This window comes from Hermetia illucens, chromosome 6 (genome assembly GCF_905115235.1).
Source record: "Hermetia illucens chromosome 6, iHerIll2.2.curated.20191125, whole genome shotgun sequence".
NCBI lineage: Eukaryota > Metazoa > Arthropoda > Insecta > Diptera > Stratiomyidae > Hermetia > Hermetia illucens.
This window is the reverse complement of record NC_051854.1, coordinates 84,767,041-84,787,750: the sequence shown is the minus strand read 5'-3', so window position 1 is coordinate 84,787,750 and position 20,710 is coordinate 84,767,041. Positions and strand designations below refer to the sequence as shown.

The 20,710-nt window shown below is 44.3% G+C and overlaps 1 protein-coding gene across 1 annotated transcript in view; it reads left to right on the top strand.

The window, feature by feature from the left end:
* The window catches only part of LOC119658852 (28S ribosomal protein S9, mitochondrial), a 162,219-nt gene that overhangs the window by 574 nt on the left and 140,935 nt on the right, over nucleotides 1-20,710 (top strand). The window contains exons 2-6 of the mRNA XM_038066604.1: nucleotides 12,986-13,198; nucleotides 13,266-13,439; nucleotides 13,495-13,580; nucleotides 13,644-13,888; nucleotides 13,949-14,064. Coding sequence (XP_037922532.1) covers nucleotides 12,986-13,198; nucleotides 13,266-13,439; nucleotides 13,495-13,580; nucleotides 13,644-13,888; nucleotides 13,949-14,064 — 834 coding nt within the window. The remainder of the gene's footprint in view (nucleotides 1-12,985; nucleotides 13,199-13,265; nucleotides 13,440-13,494; nucleotides 13,581-13,643; nucleotides 13,889-13,948; nucleotides 14,065-20,710) is intronic.

Here is a 20,710-nt window from a genome sequence, read left to right as displayed (position 1 = left end):
CTTTCGTAGTCTCTCCGCCGCTATGGCGAATTTTTGTCCTTCGTCCTCCGTTAATTGCAACAGCGTTCTAATCGCAAGAAATGTCGCAGGAGTTTTTTGTTAGGAGGTATTCCTGAACCGGTATGTCCCTAGTCCCTATGACTTGATTGGATATTAATCATACGGAACTTTTTTTCTACATCGGAGGACGCGGCATATTGAAATTTCCTTCATTTTAGCATCTTATCTGGGCTAGGTCCTCCTGCAATTTGGGGCCGGTATGTAGCAGGTCGTTTAAACTGGTGCCACTGAGGCGTCATAAACTGGTCGTTTCTTGGTACTTCCATCTTTATTACCGGGTGATGTGGAAGGTATTATACATCCCTATCCTCTCCGTCAAAGGGGGTTACTCGCTCCATGTGACCTAAATCGGTGTACTCTTGCATCGCCTTATGATATTCCACGCGCAAATCATCATCCGTTTTGAGTTGCCCCATTTCCGGAGTTACCTAACGGCATTAATTAGGGATCCATTTTGAATGACAATGCAACCGCGTACCTTCCGTCTAATCCATGCTGGACCATTCTCTCATAAATTACTTCACATTCGTTCTCGATCGGTACATCATTTGGAACAACTTCCGTCTCGAAGAACCACTGTAGCACTGTATGGAACAAATACATCTGCTCCCACAATCAGATCAATGCTCGTCTTGACGTCATATTTCGGATCAACTAGTCATAGTTTACTCGTTCATCTTGAGCCTGTTTCCGTCAGGTTCTCATTTGGCAGATAGGTCGTTAACAATCGCAGTACATAACCCTCAATTATAAACTCGAAATTCGAATCGAAATTAGGCCTTATTTGGACCTCGGCTAGCTTCCAAACTGCAGTCGCGTGGACGCTATCGATCCCTGAGATTGAAGCAAACACATTCCTTTTTAAGTCTGTCTTTTTTTTGAGGAGGTGGAAATCTTCAAAAGACACTGGTCTGGACACACCAGTTTGTGGGCTTTTTACCCACTAAAACCACCCCAGATTCCGTCTCTGCCCCGCGGAACCACCCTAAGGTATTACATCACGGGGCGGAGTCAGTTCATTCTAGCTTAATCACCTTTCTTTTATACGAGGCGTACGTGACCGCGTTTTTCTCCTCTCCTCTGCTTTTCGCAGTTTATTTGGGATAGATGCTATCATGCAGTTGGCCGCATCCCAATTCTCTTGTACTACTATTTTCGCCAAAAGATTTTCTGGTACCAGCACCTCTCCTAGAGTCTCCTCTAGGTTGAAATTAATGTCCATGTGGATTAGGTACTAGCACTAAGGAAGGAGGTACGTGGTTTCCGAAATATTTGTGTGCGGGGGAAAAATAAAAATATTTACAGGATAAGGAAAAAACACTTAGTTCTTTTCTCAACTTATGTCTCCTCTAGATTCCTCCTTTTTTCCACAAATCTCGGACAGTGGAAGAATATATGTTCTGGGTCCTCTGGGACTCTATCGCAACTTGGACAATCGGGTGAGGTCTCCAATTTAAACCTGTGCAGGTATTGGCGATATCTTCCGTGCCCCGTGAGAAACTGGGTGAGATTATAATTAATCTCACCGTGTCGTCTCTCCAACCACTCCTTGATGGCAGGAATGAGCCTGTGAGTCCATCGACCATTTCTCGAGCGTTTCCACCGCTCTTGCCATCTACTTATGGATCTCTCCCTCTCAGTGATCTTCGTCTGCGATAAGGGAGACTTTGCATTGTATATTTTTGCCATCTCATCTGCCAAGATGTCAATCGGCATCATTCCAGAGATGACGAATGCTCCATCATCTGAGACAGCCCTGAAGGCAGAGCATACCCTCAAGGCTGTCCTCCTGTAGACTGCACTCAGTTTGTTAGTGTTAACTGACATCCGCAACGCCTCCCTCCAAACTGGGGTCGCATAGAGCATGATTGAAGTCACCACCCTGGCTATAAGGAACCTAGAGGTATGCCGTGGCTCTCCCACGTTCGGCATCATCGTCGCGAGGGCCATACTAGCAGTGGATGATTTATCGCAAACATACTACAAGTGTTGCCTATAGCTGAGCTTCCTGTCTATGTTATCACCACCCACAAGTATTTGATGGTCGGCTTGGAATTAATGACATGATTCTCGATTCTAATACAGGCGTAATTTCTCTTCCGGCGATTAGTGATGAGCACCGCTTCTGTTTTTTCCTCCGCAAGTGTCAGACCAGAGTTATTTAGCCAACTTTTAACAGCACTGATTGCCTCGCTTGAATATAACTCAGCATCTTCGAGAGACAAAGAGGGAAATCTGATTTCCGACAGAATGGGCATATTCGAGCGATGGGTTGAGTACTTTGATGAGCTACTGAACAACCAGAACATCGGCGAGTTGGAGGTCCCGCCAACTGAAGACGACGGACAAATACTGCCACCACCAAGTTTAGGAGAAACAGTCCGTGCAATTCATCGGCTAAAAAATCATAAGTCGCCAGGAGCCGATGGAATTACAGCCGAATTGGTTAAATATGGAGGCGACCAATTACACCAAGTGGTTCATCAACTTGTGCTCAAGGTATGGGACAGCGAATCAATGCCTGACGATTGGCAACGAGGCATTATCTGTCTCATACATAAAAAGGGAGATATCACACAGTGTAGCAATTATAGAGGTATCACGTTGCTGAGTACCATCTATAAGATATTCTCCACTATCCTGCTAGGCCGGATAGCCCCATACGCCCAGAACATCATTGGCCCATACCAAAGAGGCTTCACTCCAGGCAAATCAGCGACAGATCAAATTTTCTCCCTGCGGCAGGCGATGGAAAAACTGTTGGAATATGGACAACAGTTGCACCATCTGTTCATCGACTTTAAAGCCGCCTATGATAGCGTAGCCAGGGTAAAACTGTACACGGCCATGAGAGAATTCGGTATCCCGACGAAATTAATAAGACTGACTAGGCTGACCCTGACCAATGTGCGAGGCCAGATAAAAGCAGCAGGATCACTCTCAAGACCATTCGACATCAACAACGGTCTACGACAAGGGGATGCGCTATCATGCGTCCACTTTAACCTGGCCCTCGAGAAAGTGATCCGTGATGCTGAGGTGAATGCAAGAGGTACGATCCTCTTCAAGTCCACCCAACTACTGGCCTATGCTGACGATATCGACATCATGGGAAGAACCACCCGAGACGTACAAACTGCCTTCATCCAGATCGAGCAGGCGGCGCGAGATCTTGGGTTGCACATCAATGAAGGCAAGACCAAATATATGGTGGCAACGTCAGCACCGAAGACGAATCAACCAACAACATCAAACCGCACTGGTCAAACGGGAAGGATAAAGATAGGAGAATACAACTTTAAGACCGTTGATAATTCCTCCTATCTAGAGTCGAAAATCACAACCGATAACAGTTACGATGAGGAAATCCGCGCACGGTTGTTGGCAGCCAACAGAGCCTATTTCAGCTTACAAAGACTGTTCCGCTCAAAACGTCTCACCATAGGGTCAAAGCTCTTACTGTACAAGACTATGATCTTGCCAGTCCTCATGTATTCCTCGGAAACTTGGGTTCTTAGCAAGAAAAATTGCGAACTCTTGGCCGCGTTCGAGAGAAGAATCCTCCGAAGAATTTTTGGCCCCCTACATGAGGATGGACGATTCCGTAGCCTACACAATGACGAAATCTATGAGCGATACCATGACCGTCCGGTTGTGGATAAAATCCGGCTCAATAGGTTACGGTGGGCGGGTCACTTAATCCGTATGGATGAGGATGATCCCGCCCGGAAAGTCTATAAGGGCAATATCTATGGTAGAAAAAGAAGACGAGGCAGACCCTGCCTAAGATGGAGCGATGGTGTGGGCCAGGACGCCAGACAGCTTTTAGGGATATCGAATTGGTGGACCTCGGCGCAAAACCGGGATGTCTGGAGTTCCTTATTAAGGCAGGCCTAGACCGGATACCGGTTGTTGCGCCGTTGATGATGATGATGATCTTCGAGATGCTTTGCGACAACAGCCAGCGTTATGTCGTCAGCGTAACCCATCACTGTGGCTTCCCTCGGAAGGGGAAGATTAAGTACATCGTTGTTCATGATGTTCCACAGTAGTGGACCCAATATGGAGCCCTGGGGTACACACGCGGAAACAACATTTTTGACTGCGATGGGTACTGTGGTGCGACCTTCCACGCCAAGTGCTTGGGTATTCCCTCTGCGTTTATAGACATTCGGGCTAAATTTTCCCCTAACGTTACCTATCGTTGTAACGCCTGCTGCGGTACCACGCTATCGGATGCAATTCAGCTGCTGCATCAACACACGGCGACTTTGGCGTTGATTCAACTTGCAGTTTCAAAATCGCCGACAATTCTGCCCCCGCAAGCTGCTGCTTTATCGAGCTGCAGTTCCTGAGATGCCGCTGACTGGCTCTGCTTATACCTCGCCGGCGACTGCAGCCAACAAAACTGGCGCCATACCTAAGCCGCCCCGGTCGACTAATTCTAATTCTCTGCCTCCATCTGCCTCGCTCTATTCCAGTGTGTCCATAAAAGATGGTATCAACCCGATGACGTCCGCTAGCCTATTGAAAAATCCACCATCCGAGGGACAAGTTCCCTACGCAACATCGGATGCGCTGCGAAGTTCTGACGTTTATACTACAGTCGCTACATTAGCACCACCGCACGCTTCCTCCTGTGTATCATCGACGCCCGCCACCGCTGAACCGCAGGCCCTTCCGACCTCATGTCGTCCGAGCGGCCCCCAATTGAACGTCGCCTCGCCACCGAAACAGCTGTTCGTGTCAAGGCTAGCGTACTCCACTACGCCCGACGAAATTCTGGTCTATATCAGAAGCAAAAGCAACTCAACTTTGTCACCTCTTTCCTGTGTGAAGCTGACGAAGGATGGCTCTCCTGACCGAGTGATAGCTTCCTTCAAAGTGACATATCCCCATGACTTCGATGCTATCGTCCAATCCTGCTTTTGGCCACAGGGGGTCTTCGTCTAAGATTCGCGAAAATTTCCGGCCCACCCGCCTGCCTCGCCGAACTTGAATGATTCCAATAACTATACGCTATTTTATCAAAATATAAGGGGTCTAAGGACCAAGCTGTCGGATTTCAAACTGTCTGCCTTAGCATTCCAACATCATGTCATCAGCATTTCTGAAACCTGGCTAGATGACAGGATTTTAGATTCTGAGCTCCTCGAAGGTTACTCTGTCTTTCGTTGTGACAGAGACTGCGTTGCGCTTGGCAAGACAACTGGCGGAGGTGCCTTATAGCTGTTAAGTCCCCTCTCCGTGCCGAAATCATCTTTTCCTCCTCCTCCTCCTCCTACGATTCCGTTACCATACGTGTCCTTCCGCCAAACGTATGCCCCTTTATCATATCGTGTGTATATTTTCCCTGCCTAAGCCCGCCTTCTCTGTACGAGAATTTCTTCGACAGATTATCAGAGGCCCTAACCGTTTTGTTTCCCTCACTTCCTTTCATCCTCTGTGGTGACTTTAATCTTCCTATGCTCTCCTGGTCCGTTACTCCTGGCCTTCCCTTCCTCCCTAATAACTCGACCCATCCTTCCCTTCCTCTATCCACTTTCATGTACACCTGTGGGGCCCTCCAATTTAACCTCTCTAGAAATCACTTAGATCGTACTCTTGACCTTGTCCTCTCTAACCTTCCTGTACGTTATCTTTCCCAATCCCTTCATGCTCTGTCTTACGTTGCCCCTGACGCCCATCATCCTGCTCTCGAGTTCGATGTTCAGATATCCCGACTCCACTCTCCTGTCGCTCGCAAGTCTACCAAGTTCAGCTTTCGTAAGGCGAACTTCGAAGGTCTGAACCTAGCCCTGGCGTCAATCAACTGGGTCCCCCTGCTCTCTCCATTTACATTTGACCAAGCACTCAACACTTTCTATACCATTTTATCTGATCTTCTTCCTTGTTACGTTCCCTCCTCTCCTAAGTGCTTACGCTCTTACCCCGTCTGGTTCACCACTGAAATTCACAAAAAACTACGTCAAAAGCAGACTGCGAGAAAGAAGTTCCTGTCTTCTAGAAACGTTCCTGACTTAGTTTTTTTCAAATCCCTTCGTTCCTCGGTCAAATCTTTAATATGTAAGTCAAGACACGAATATTTGTCCAGCGTGGAAGACTTATTAAAGCGCGGAAATTTGAAACCTTTCTGGTCCCACATTCGCAACTCCCGCCCAGTTATCCCCTCCGTCCATTAAATTCTCTGGCTTCTCAGCTGACTCCCCCCAACAATCTTGTGATTTACTCTGCCGCTATTTTTCGTCAGTCTATGTTCCTCCCCCTTCCTCCGAATCCCTCCCGATAGTAGATGTAGCCTGCCCCGCATCGCCTACCATTCCCCTACTTACCCCTATCCTTGCCGAATACCTCATTGGCGAACTTGATGCCAAGGTCGGACCTGGCCACGATGGTCTTCCAAACCTCTTTTTGCTTAAAACTGGTAAGTCCATCTCCCTTCCCCTATCTCTTATTTTCAACAAAAGCCTTGAAGAGAATCATTTTCCCAGCTTGTGGAAAGAGGCTCTCATTATCCCCATTCACAAAAGTGGCGATCGTTCGCTTGCCGAGAATTACCGTCCCATTTCGCTCCTCTCCTCCTGTTCCAAAATCCTGGAAAGATATGTCAGCGACTGGTTGTCCGCCCACTTTGGCCATCACATAGTGAAAGAACAGCACGGCTTCGTTAAACGTAGGTCCACTGCCTTCAACCTGCTTGACTTTACCAACTTTGTCGCTAAATGTCTAAATTCACGGCAAGAAGTGCATACCATTTACACTGACTTCGCGAAAGCCTTCGACACTGTAAATCACAAGATACTTCTATCCAAACTCTCGTCCCTAAACGTTCCCATACCACTTGTTTTATGGCTTGCCTCTTACCTTTCCAACCGATCCTGCCGTGTCTCTTTTGACGGCTGTACTTCCCGCTCCTTCTCCCCCTCTTCTGGCGTCCCACAGGGGTCTATTCTGGGTCCTTTGCTATTTTTATTTTTTATTAACGACCTTCCTCCCCTCCTTACTTGTCCCTGTTTGCTCTATGCAGACGACCTTAAGCTGTTTTCCGCTATATCGTCGCCTATAGATTGTGTTTCCCTTCAGAATAACCTGGACACTCTGGTTCGTTGGTGCTCGACTAATGGTTTAGCGCTAAACGTCAGAAAGTGTCACTCTATGTGCTACTCCCTAAAATCCTCACCCACTTCTTTCTCCTACTCGTTTGACGGGCATTCCTTATCCTGCTTAAATTCCACTCAAGACCTCGGAGTCACTTTCGACAATAAGCTCCGCTTTGACACCCATTGCCTCGATGTCATCAATCGAGCAGCAAAATTGTCAGGCTTTATTCTTCGCTCCTCCTCTGATTTTGACTCCATCCAACCCTCCTTAGCTCTCTTCAATTCCCTTGTGAGGAATACCCTCGAGTATTGCTCCGTGATCTGGCCACCCACTCGTAACTGTGATTGTCTTGCCCTTGAAAATGTGCAACGTAAATTCATCCGTTCTCTCTTCTTTAAGAAAAGCTTCCCTCGTGTGGATTATCCCTCCCGCCTCCGCTTTCTAAACCTTCCCTTCCTACAACAGCGTAGATCCTATCTGGATCTATGCACATTCTTTAAACTTTCCTCGGGCCTGATGGACTGCTCCACCGCTGACGAGATCACCAGCCGTCCTGGGTCTTATGACACATGTAACGCAGATATTTTCAACGTGCCCTTCGCGGAGCTCGAAGTCTATTTTCATTCCCCGATTCCCAGGTTTTGCCGTAATTATAATGCAAAACAGCTTGGTCCTTTTAACTTCCCTACTTTAAGTAATTTTAAACGTAGGATAAGTTTTTTACTTTCTCCTCTTCCTCCTGAGGACAATAATTAATTGGAATTCTATCTGTTTGTTGTCCGTTAGTTAAATAAATAACATACTCCGAGGTTCCGTCACCAGTGTCATACCAGAGCTTCCTTTCAGTTAAATAACTATTGATGATAGCAGCAAGATAGGCGGGAATGCCAACTTTCGCCAGGAATTTCCGTATTAGATTCCAATTGGCCAAATTGAATGCATCTTTCACGTCCAGGGTTACTACCACGCAATACTACCTTCTTCTTTTCCTTCAGCCTTTGTCCCGTTCACAAGCAGGGTCGGCTCGTCGTGATCGGTTTCGCCATTTAGCTCTATCGAATGCTTGATCTGGGTGCAATCTCGAGGCTTTTAAATCCTCATCCACCGTATCAAGCCACCGTTGTTTCACCCTGCCTTTTGGTCGTTTACCATCGACTTCGATGTTCAGACCAATCTTGGTACGTGAAATCTCGTTAGCACGAATTACATGACCATACCATCGAATACGCCTCTCTCGCAATTTCTTCCACGATCGGTGCAACCCCATCGATCGCGGATATCCTCATTTCAGATGTGATCAAACCGTGTCACGCCACTAGTCCAACGCAACATCGTCGTCTTCATTACCGCAAGACGTTCATTGTCTTTTATAGTCTCATCGTATGTATCGTAAGTAATTTCAGAAAAAATGGATCGGAGCCAAAAATGGTAATTCTTTAGCTTGAGTTTAAACTAAGACACAATGCAGCAGAGGCAACAAGGAATGTTAACATTGGATTGAATTTTTTTAGAAAGTTTCAACCAGAAGATATGGGTTTTGAAAATGAGCCACGCGGGTAAGGTCGCCCGACATTGACGATGGGCATTTTAAGTTTTTTGACGATTCTAAGCCTCGATAATCAGTTCGAGATATCGCAGAAAAGTAAGGTGTTCGATCGGAAAGGTGAAAAAGATGGACAAATGGGTTCCACATAACTTGCATCAATTTACGGAGTGGCATAAAACATGATGATTAGAAGCATACACTTCTCTCCTTGAGCGAAACAAAATGAATCCATGTCCGAACAAACAAACTGATTCTACTTTCCTTTCAGTAAATGAATTTAGTTTACTTCCCCGGATAGGTATTTCGGCAGCCACTTGCTTCCTTCTTCAGCGGAATAATCCCAACAATATCCTTAATCTAAATATGTACTTTATTTTAATCTAATTATCTTAATGGCTAGGCCTCAATTATATCTTAATTCTTTATTACCATATCCCCTTTGTGTTAATAGTGAATAGAGAGATGAGTGGGCGTTACCCATATCTGTATTCATCCGATGCTCCTGAGGCTCCTGACTTCAGAATTAATATGTGTTTTTCTGCCCCGTTTTATTACCTCAGTTTCTTTTAAATGTTCCTTGACCCGAGTGTTGACTAGCCGTTTGGTTTGCCCTACGAGGGCAATCTTTACAAGACATTTTGTAGATATCGCTTTTGTCCTCTTCCTTCTTTGGGCCTTTTTCCTTGCTTGATTGCGTTTTGAGCGTGTAATTCCTGTTTAATCCTACTGCTTCGATGCCTTCTTTGACCAAATTTCGTCGCAAAGCTGGGAACATTTCCATAGAGTAAGTTATGTTGGCTCGTTGTGTGTCCATCTTCATCCTCTCTTGTTCGAACAAAGTTGTTAGCCAATTTCATTCCTTCGTACCTTGCATCTTCCTAATTAAGTTCTGAATTAGAGTTGGCCGAAATCCATTTTTTCTAGCTGTATCCACAATGTATGCCTTTTCTTTTTCGAACTTTTCTTTAGTGAGGGGTATAGACAAAAGTCTGTGCACCATGGATCGGTAGGCGGCCACTTTATGCTGATGTGAGTGATTTGACGTCCAGACAATGGTACGTTGTGTATTCGATAGTTTCCTATATATATCGAATTTGAGGCAATTATTCCTCTTTAGCACGTTGATGCCGAGGAAGGATATGCCACCGTATTATTCCTCTTCCATCGTGAATTTTATATTACATTAGGGTGCCAATTGTTGATTTGATCCAGTATAATTTGCTTATGCGTACCGATGCATGGTGCAGAGACTTTGGTCTATACCACCCACAATATTTACCAGAACTGTCATCCACTGATTACCATTTCTGTAAACATCTGGACCACTTTGTCGTTGAGAAAATATTCAATGACGGAGCAGCTGTTAAAAATGATCTGGAAGAATACATAGCTCCCAGAAATCCTGATTTTTATAAAAGTGGTATAAATACGCTTGTATCTCGTTGGGAAACTGGTGATTATTTTGGCTAATAAGTTGTAATTTTAACCAATAACCAAAAACCGCCATTTCATGTGGAACAACCTAGTATATCTAGGAAGCGTGGTTTCTGCCAACGGTGACACCGAACTGGATGTTGTCCAATGCATTAACAGTGCTAGATCCGCTTTTGCGCCTGGAAATATAGTTATCTCAACCCCAAGATCAAGTTGAGAATGTTCTGTGTTAGTAGTACATAGAAAAGGAACTCCACTGTTACTCAGAAGCTCCAAAGTTCCAACTCCTGTCTACGATTATCATCGGAGTACGCTGGCCTGATACAATCACAAAGGTCAAATTTGGTTGGTGGACAGGCCCGGCACTGTGCACTGTGATCGGAAGGCGGAAGTGGACATATTAGGTAGGAGCGACACTTGTATAACTATCACTAATGTGGCTATCACTCGCAGTGTTACTTTGTCAATAGGATTCACTCGCGTCTAGATTGTTTTTTTACGATTTGTTTGATTGGAAAGTGAATTGACAAGATTGGTAATAATTATACTTAAATACGGAGTAAGTGAATCTGCTATAGACTGGGATAATTCTATGATGATAAAAAACAGCTTACATGCGGCCGTCCAGGCAAGAGAGAAGCGTAATGCGTTGGCCTCGTGCCAGGCCGCCTGATTTGTTGGTGGCAGTCCAGTGCGTCGGCGGAAGTGCTCAAACTGTCGGCGATGCAGTGGGTGGTTCGCATCTTCGCTGTGTCACCGCATCACACCGCCCCAGCTGAAATTGCGTGGGAAGAGCCCGGGACGTTATTGAGACCAATGGTGTTACCGGACGAATCTAACGTTTCGCAACGGTTTCTTTGGAGCGCCCCTCGGTTCGGCGAAAGCTTCTAGTCTCGACGAGACAGATTTAGGTCCGTTCCAGCCGTCGTGCTTAAAAGAGCCTCCGTCACTCCAGGGGCCCTTAAATAAAAGCCGCAGCACCCAGGCTTACGAGGCGCGTCTATCCTGATGAGGACCTGCGAGCAAGTCTTTTGGCCCCTGGAGGTGGAGTCAGCCGCAGTCTGGAACTCGAATTCTTATACAGATGCAGCACAGCATCGACGGGGAGCCACAGATTCTCCCCATACAACATCTTCGCAGGGCTGGCCGTGAATTCCTCTTGGTGGGCTGCCGAGCAGGATGAAACACGACGATTGAACACGACGGGTCGTCGCGAGCCATTAAGGCGGTCTACAGCATCCGGTGCCAACGTTTCATAATCCCACTGAAATGCGGACGGTATGCAGTGAGTGGTACACATCTCCACTTTGCCGCCACAATTGCATTGCTGGCTACGTCATGCAGTGGGATCCACTATCCCAAGATGGCCGACGAGTCGGTCTCCCAAATAGGATTTGGAGCAGAACAGTAGAGAAGGAGTGCAGGGATCTAAGGAGTTTGTTGGGGAGCGGTTTATTTTCTTTTATAGTCAGCCAACACCCAGAACCCTAGAGAACGATAAGATGTACAATATTGCGGAAAATTTTAGATTTGAGACGTTCGTTGATACGTCGATCATCATCCAAGTTGCGTTAATGCGTGAAGAAATTTAATAACGCAGTTCTCCATTGGCTGATAGCGCCATTCACAGGAATTGTGCCTGTTTCAAGGGGACGTCAAAAATTCAGTTTTATTCAGATTCAATCTGAGACCGTGTTGCATAAGGCAATATTCCATTTTTGGACAAGTTCCTTGAGATCATCTGCATAAAGCAGTGTATAGGGTCCTAGACGTTGGATGTCCCATGTGAAAGGCAAAGAGGAGTGAAGAGAGGGCGCTTCCTTGATGAACTTCGACAGAGACACTTCGAACTCTAGTTTTCGGATCGTGATAGAGAAATTTAACTTACCGCACGAGTTTTTCTGGCACTAGGTGTTGTCGTAGAACAAACTAGATGAATTCGTGTTGTACACGGTGAAATGTTTTCTCCAGATCCAGAAATGCAATGTGAAGAGGGTGATGTTTCTCACGGTGTTTCTCCATGAGTAACCACGCAGTGTGTATTGCGTCAGTAGTTCCGCAATTCTTGACCAACCCGGCTTGATTCGCGGTTTCTTGATTGATTTCGCGAACACGGGTGTCAAGAATGCGTTAAAAAATCTGCATGGTACATGGATCGGATCAGACGGTAATTTGAACATTCTGCTGGGCTACTAAAGCTCAGATGCGATGTCATCAAGTCCTGTTGTTTTCATCAATTTAATTTGGTTTATTGCTTCCTCAACTTCAGGGGTGCTGACAGTTGCGTCTCTGGGCTTAACGTGGGTATCTGTCTCGGGGACTTAATCCCACGATCTTCTTAAGACACGGATTGATTTTGTGTTCACAATTAGAGCCTCGCTGGAGAAAGCTACAACCGCACCGACTCAGTATTCTTACTGGTGGCTGCAAGACCTATCTAAATCTCTACCAAACTAAGGAGTACGGCTTCTTTGTTGAAACGCGACACCACGCCGAGACCCGAAAGTCTCTGTTCACTTTAACGTTACCAAAGACCCTCATGAAACTCCTACTAGGGGGCTAATCGCAACAACCAAGCTGAACGCACATACAAAAGGAATTCTCCTGAAGCATGCGAATTTAGTGGCTATCTCAGTTCCCACGGTACCTTTGGAGCATTCGCCTACTGCATCACGGTCGGTAAACCAATGTGATACAGCGTCTCCCGATGCCACCAGTATGGAGGTTCTTCTCGGCCACTTGGCTTTGGTTCGGCGACAATAGTTCATCCTGCAACTCCTGTTTATACCCAAGTATTGTAATCTAGAAATAACATGTTTTGTAATGTGTGTTTCACTATTACAGCAATCAAACTTCGCCAATGATGTGACCGTAACAGCAGCCCCCGTCGCCGTAAAGAAAGAAGCAATTAGTAAGGCGATGAAAGCTTATTTGGAACGTGCCCAGGAACATGATAAATTCATGAAAGCTCAGACCTTAGAATACCAAATTGGCAAGCGACATCTGGCCAACATGATGGGAGAAGATCCTGAAACTTTTACTCAAGAGGATGTGGATGTAAGTGTGCGAAATTTCCGATAGGATAGATCAGTTTAAAGCAGGATGGATGCATTTTCCATTACAGAGGGCGATTGAATATCTCTTCCCATCTGGAATCTACGATAAAAAAGCACGTCCTATGATGAAGCCGCCAGAGGAAATCTTCCCAGCAAGGAAAGCAGCGGAATTTGATGAAACTGGACGTCCGTTTCATCCAATGTTTTACACTTCGAAGCCGAACTTTTTTAAACTTCTTTATGTAAGTGAAAGTTGAGCAGCGCCTAAGTAAATTATTCATTGAACTTTTTTCACAGGACATTGTTGAAGAGATGAATACTTTGTACAGTTTCGAAGAGCGCATGAATCGCAAGGGGGCAAAGCCAGATCCAAACCTTAAACTGTGAGGCTGCTTTTGGCCTTTATGATAGTTGCGAATTATTAATTATTGTTCTTCTTCTATTAGAGATCTTATTGGTTATGAGTGGCTTTCAAAAGAAAAACTCGAAGACAGATTGGTGGAGAAGATCGCTGATATCGAATATACTAACTTTGTTAGCGCTATGGAACGGCTGTTGTCAATACCGTTCTCGTATAAGGCGAAAGAATTCATAGATAAATATCGTGTTCCACTGATTGCCCAAACAACTGTCGATGAGGTCCCGAAACCGCAGTACGATGAGAAAGGAGTGGCTTACGTAACGACTTACGGTAATAATAGACGATTTCCTTAGTTGTCGACAGTGAATTATTCTTCTTTATTTTGAATAGAATGTCAAAGAAAAAGTGCTTATGCTGATGTTACTGTTCGCTGTCCTGGGACTGGAAAGATTACGATCAACGGAGAGGACTTGACGTATTTTGTGCATGTGCAATCAAGAGAACAGGTAAGTGGATTTTGTACTACTAGAGAAGTAGATTTGACTAGGCAGGCTTTAAGCAAAGTGTGAAGAAGAAAGGAGAGTTATATGCTTTATACGTTACATAGATTTCATAGTTATATAGATTAAATATTCCGTTTGATTATACAAGAGACGTTGTCCTGACTGATTTTGCGTTAGTTTATATTCTGAAGTTAGTGTATAGGAAGATAATAGGTTCCGATTCACACGAAAAGGAAAGTAAATAATAAGGATTCATCAGATTAAAATTTAATAAGCGGCCTTAAATTTAAGTTTTGCTCATTGCTTTGCTTTTGCAAATGCAAAACATGATCTTTTTTGGGCCAGAAATAATTACTCACATCTACTTTCAACCCAGAAGCAAGAATTCATTGGTTTAAAGAATGTTTCAATGAATTTTACGCGATATACGAGTATGCAAATTCCAAGATGATTTTATTCGAAAGCATGAGCTCATTCACAACAATGTGAATCTGACTTACGTAGGGTACAGTAGGACTATATTGGCATCTTTTCTGAACAGTATTTGTAGTAAATATAATTACATAAAATAATAATAATCGTTGGCGCGACAATTCATTTTGGATCAGGACCTTGAGTGTGCTAGAGCACTTCACTCAAGGCGCTAACGGTACACTAGAGTACACTGTAGGAGGCAATGTGGTCAACATTGCCTTCGCCGAGATTATTACCCTGATTTGACTCAGGTACTTATTCACAACTAAGTCGATTGATATCCGACCTCAAATCACAAGATTTGAACCGCGATCGTGAGGAGTTTACCCTTTCTCTCCACCTTGCTTCTGAAGACTCGTATAGAGATCCTCATTCTGAGCGATTAAGAGGCCCATGAAGTCTTCCGTGTTTATTGTCGCGACTTTTGGGAGAAAAACTTTCACCATGTGTGCTCCTGGTATATCATCTCCAGCACATGTTGACAATTCTGCTCCTTCCCAGCCTGGTAACTTCAGAACTATGGTCCTAATCCACTTTGCAGTGTCTTCCGTCGCGCAGTCCACCAGTATATGATCTGGTCGAATGTGTACCCCGGTGAACACAAGTTTCACAGTCCATCCCTTGCACATCTGACAAGGTCTTCGATTGTTCCCTGCTCCTCACGAATGAGTAGCTCGGGAAACATGTTTGGCAATATGGCCAGTTGAATGCCCTTGACCACACTAGCATAGCTAATGGTGGACTTCCTGAGTCCTGCCGTCACTCCTGACCTGCCCGGGTTTTCTCCCTCTTGGGTTCAGGTTTGGATTTTTTTGGGAACATTCCCTTCATGCGGGCTAATCTCTGCTGCTCCCCGCTTTCTCGACTCCGGTAAAGGATGCTTAGGTCTATCCTGAGCCTTCTTAAGAGCTTCTGCTGGTTTCAGGCCTTCCTTCAGGTAGCGCAGGTATCATTTAGCACCTGCGCCACTGAGACCTGTCTCCTTCCTGACGTCTGATATATTTATCTCAGACGTATTTTTGCTGGTCCCTGCTTTTTGAGCAGTAGTTGTTGTCCACGCAGTATACCAATGTTGACCTTGGATGCACTACTTGACGTCCCAACATTTTCCTTCTTGGGTATGATCACCTAGCTCTCAGTATTTCGGAGATGCGCCTCTCCCTGATTAACCAGTTTGTCTGCGGTACGGGGTCCCGTTTTATTTGTTATAGTTTTTTTTTTATTGTTCATACTCATTTGATTCCCACAAATGTGGGGGTTAGGAGGTCCGCCGTGCGATAGCCCCTCGTAGCACGGTAAGGTCTAACTTACTCACTGAGGCGACCAGGTATCAATGAGGCTCCGTTCGAATACAGTCAGTTACCCCCGACTAAACTATCCAATGGGCACGGTTCGCATGACACTCTGGATTGGAAGAGGTGTTTTTCGACTCCTCAGTCTAGATCCGTAGCGTTTTGTTAATAGTAGGGTCACCTCGTGCAGGGTGTGGCTAGCACCAATCACTGACGGTTTTGGTAGAGAAAGGCTTGGCCCCTGAAAAGCCACACATCGCCCTAGATGAAAGACAGCTCACTCTCAGAGAGAGATATGTTGGCCTCAGGGAGCTATATTCCTCATCAGTCTATCCTGAGGTGCACTGCTTGACCCCTTGTGTTATGTTAACTAAACCTTATCCATTTGGGCGCTCCTCCTGGAAGGAAGAACTTTAGGTGTCTCTCATTGCCTTGATCCAGTTGTCACGCTCGAGGAAATTATATATAATTGGTGGCGTACGATTTCTCCTTGTGCTGTCTAAGCTGCCTGTTTGAATCTGATTAGCTAAGAAATAATTTCGTATACTACGGAGGATTGTTTGCCAAATATTTAGGAAATTACAACCATTTTAAAGTATTTTCGACTGTTTCAAAAATGAAGAACTATTTCCAGAAAAAAGATGAAAGTTATTGTGTTGCACCTCGTGCCTAATCCAATTGGTACCAAACTCTAAATTTCAAATGGGATTTATTGCAAATTGTGCGACAAACCGGGGCAGTTAAGTCCATGGTTTTTACGTAGGTACCTGTCGTGGAGACTTAATCCTACGGTCCTCTTCAGACACGGATTGATTTTGTGACCACAATCAGAGCCCCGCTGAGACAAGCAACAACGGTACCAGTCTATAGCAAGTGCATGGCTTAGCATTCATACTGGTGGATGCAAGAATTACCTAAATCTCTACCGAACTAAGGAGTACGGCACCCGTGTTGAAACGCAACACCACGCCGAGACCCGAAGGTCTCTTCTCGCTTGAGCACAACCACAACCACCATGAAACTCCCACTAGGGGGGCCAACCGCAAATAACCGAGCTGTACCCACATACAACGGAAGTTCATCCGAAGTATGAGAGTCCAGGGGCTTTCCCGGTTCCCATGATGCCAGTATATCCCTGGTAAGGTTTCGTGACCAATTTGCCACTTCAGATGAGTCCCTGTGCAGACTAAGGTCTGATCGTCCTGATTAGGCCTTTGGAGTATTCGCCTGCTGCATCACGGCCGGCAAACCAAAGTGAATACAGCGTCTCCCGGTGCAACCACTATGGAAGTTCTCCTTGGCCACTTGGTTTTGGTTTGGCCGACAGGGTTGCCGCCCCGTCTTCCTCACCGCCACCTCTGAGCACCATTCATCCGGGGCAAAAAAACTGAATTTCACTCACTTTATACTGTTTTGCCTATCAGGATCGCTTTACACTTCCTCCGTGCTTCTTGTCTGACTTGCCAAGAACTGAAAATCACAATTTCGGTCGTACAGAGCCCCTCAATGAGCAGATGATATTCAATCTTTATGGAGAACGTTTCCAACGTCCTTCTTTGGGATCAGCATCTTCATTGGTCTACATAGTGGGCCTAAATTAAACCAAATTCGATGAACAAATAGGTACGAAATTTAGTGTTGGTAAATTGCCTGAAACTTCCGCATTCAATTCAAAATTTATAGCAATTTAAGGTAGAGAGGTTTCTAGAGAATTCTATGGTAAAGAAATTGTAGTTTTGGTTCACAAATTTATGGGAGAACTTTGCACCACTGGTCACTTGAGTAGACACTATATTTTCTTAATAATTTTGAAGATAATGGTAATAATTAAATTTTCAAGTGCTGATGGAAATTTTCAATATTTTATATTTGTTTGTTTATTTTGAGAATTAATCAAAAGAAGTCTTTTAATCAAAGTAAATTAGAGAATCTTTGAATGACGCACGCACCTACTTTACTTAAGATAATTGGTGTAAATTGTACACAAATCGAAAATATTTACCTTGATTGTTCTAAGACAAGAAAACTCAATGCGCATTGGTTTGACCTTTCTCCGGCACTTTGTTTACCATCAAAACACAATGTTTCATGTTTCTTACATGGGATAGTAACCAAAGTAGGGAAGTTGGAGACCATTTGCACGTACATAAGTCGATTGAATTTGAATTGGATTACTAAGTCTCAGAACAGTGCAGAGTTTACACTTATCTCACGAAGTATCTTTGAGATTGTTCACCTTAAATACCGATCTATGATGTGACATTATGTTCGCTATTAAGCAGGTTTAGATTTTTCTTATTGATATTCAAAGAATGCGCTTAGAGTAGAGTTTGTATCAATGCGAAACCTGTTTTCATCCTCTATTATAGTTGGTGGATATGCTGGGATTTCATTGACCGTTTAAGAGCTGAGTGCTTTGAACTGAATATTTGCAATTATGCTGTATGGATATATTAGGAATGAAAGTAACTTGTGTGTTTTAGTTGCGTACGATTTGATTGGATATTTATGCACCTCTTTTAATTCTTTGAATAATTATGTATTGAGTTCAGTTACGGCGAACTTAACTGTTACATATAAGGCTGCTCCAATGATAGAGAAACTCATTTAGTTTTCAGGTTTATCTTTTGTCATATTCATGGATTGTAGGTGGTATAATTACTTCTACAATTCCAAGGGCAGCTCATTATTCTTCACTATTTTTGTTGGTTCGTGTTTATCGTTTTGATAGTTTAACTTGGTAAAACGGGTCTTGTATTTTGATTGCTTTGCGAGAATAAAATCGGGTTTGAGCGCATGGTCCAGGGAAGAGGCAAGTCATCAGAGACTGCCGCACATCACGTGGGCCAAAGTAACAACAGGTGGCAATCGCTCCTTTATATATAATAGCGAGCAGACGCATATTATACCATATGCGAGTTACAGAGGAGTGATGTCATGTGGCATAGAATATTCTCTCTCTCATAGCTTAACAGATCTCTTCGTATCTAACTTGAATGGAGAAGTTTCCTTCTATAATTTGGGCTCAATTAAGATTAAGGGGTTAGGCATTGTCAGTACGGATTATGTCCCTTCATTGTTGCCTTAGCTTGCCAGATGATATAGTGCATCTCTTGGATGTCTAAAGTCAGCTCTTCCCTAATCAATGGCGGTCATTTGGTTTATCGTATGCACAGGAAAATGCTGTCTGTCTGTTCGTCACACGCATTTTTCCCAGAGACAGCTGTAATGATCGACACCACATTTGGTAGAAAGGTGGAAACTATAGTAAGTTAGATCCTTTTATGTTGAATTTAAGGGAGGGGGGTCCCCATACATGCAAAAGGAGGGTGTACATTTTTTTCACCAAATATAGTCATGAAAGGTCTCGGTTAGTACTTTCCGAAGCGGGGCCTAGTTTTGAAATTCCCTTGAAAGGTGGGGAGTGCGGGGGGTCAAAAGTGATCATTTCTTTAACAGACCCATTCTAAGAAACTAGCCAACCGAAAAATCTGAAAAAAATCAGGAGGCTGCCACTATATAGTACATAGGCTCCGAAATACCCTTCATACCGATATCTGTTTAAATAAAGCTAATAATAATACATAACTATAATTTTTAGTAATTGACTGCGAACCCACCTTAAGTCCATCCTAGAATCATGAAATTTTGCAGCAATGTAGGCTATAGTATAGAACATGCTTAGTTTGGTGGAAATCGCACTATTACTAACAAAGTTGTAACAGGTCAAATTTGCCGTTTCTGTGCAAATTTAAGACTTGAATGTCATTATCACGCGAAAGTGGATATTCCCATATAATATATGCATGTTTTACGTGCTAGGTTCTAATGGCACAAATGCATACTCAAATGGAACCGCACCAAAACGTAAAATAGAAAAAATACTGGGTGCACCTATAGACTTCCTCCCTGAGAGTTTATCCCGAAGGTAGAATTCCAGACTAGCATCATGCAAGACGTTCAGCAGTCTTAGAAGGGAATAGGTACTCCCATGGATGATCAAACTTTCATCAAAATTATGTGATGCGGAGAAGTCCCTGCTTTGTTGAACAAAGAGCACAGTTGATCACAACCGATATATGCGTTTATAGCAGCCAACAGTGAATGATTCATTCTCTCCGATGTATTTGCCTGTAGGGAATACAATACGGTATAAATATGTTAGATGGCATGGTGGGTCAAAAGATCGTTGGTAGTCAGAGACCTAAAATGTGCTTCATTATTAACCGTGACCGGTTAAAGGATTCCGAACATGTGAAAGGTTAATTGGCTCTATGAGAGGGAATCAAAGACCACTATGGGGTATGAGCCGATCAGATCTATATGCAAGTGTTGCGATACCTGATCCGATATGAACGTTTGGTATTAAGATGTTGATATCTTGCACATTTTATAGTTGCGGATAAAATTTTGATCTGGAGAAGTATTTTAAGTCAATAGAACCACAACTGCAGTCTACCCAAGATTTGGGGAAGTCGGGCGGAGACAGCCTCCTCAGACTAATTACGTCCTGGTGTTTTACATGAGTACCCGCCGTGTCAGCCTAACCCCACTGTCTCCTTAGGATATGGATTAATTTTGTGACCACAATCAGTGTGTGATAAGTCCTACAGTACCAGGTTATACAACTACCTAAAACATTTACCGAACTAAGGGATACCGCACCCGAGTTGTACCTGGCAACTTGATACTTGAGACTTGAAGTATTTTGTCCGCGATGTGAACACAACAACGGCCCCCACGAAATTCCCATTAGGAAGCCTACTGCCTATAACCGGGTCAACATATGCCCAGAAGTTCTTCTGAGACATATGAACTCGGAAGGCTATCCCAGTTCCCACGGTGCAAGAAAGCCTCTGGTGAGTCTCCGTGGCCGATATCAC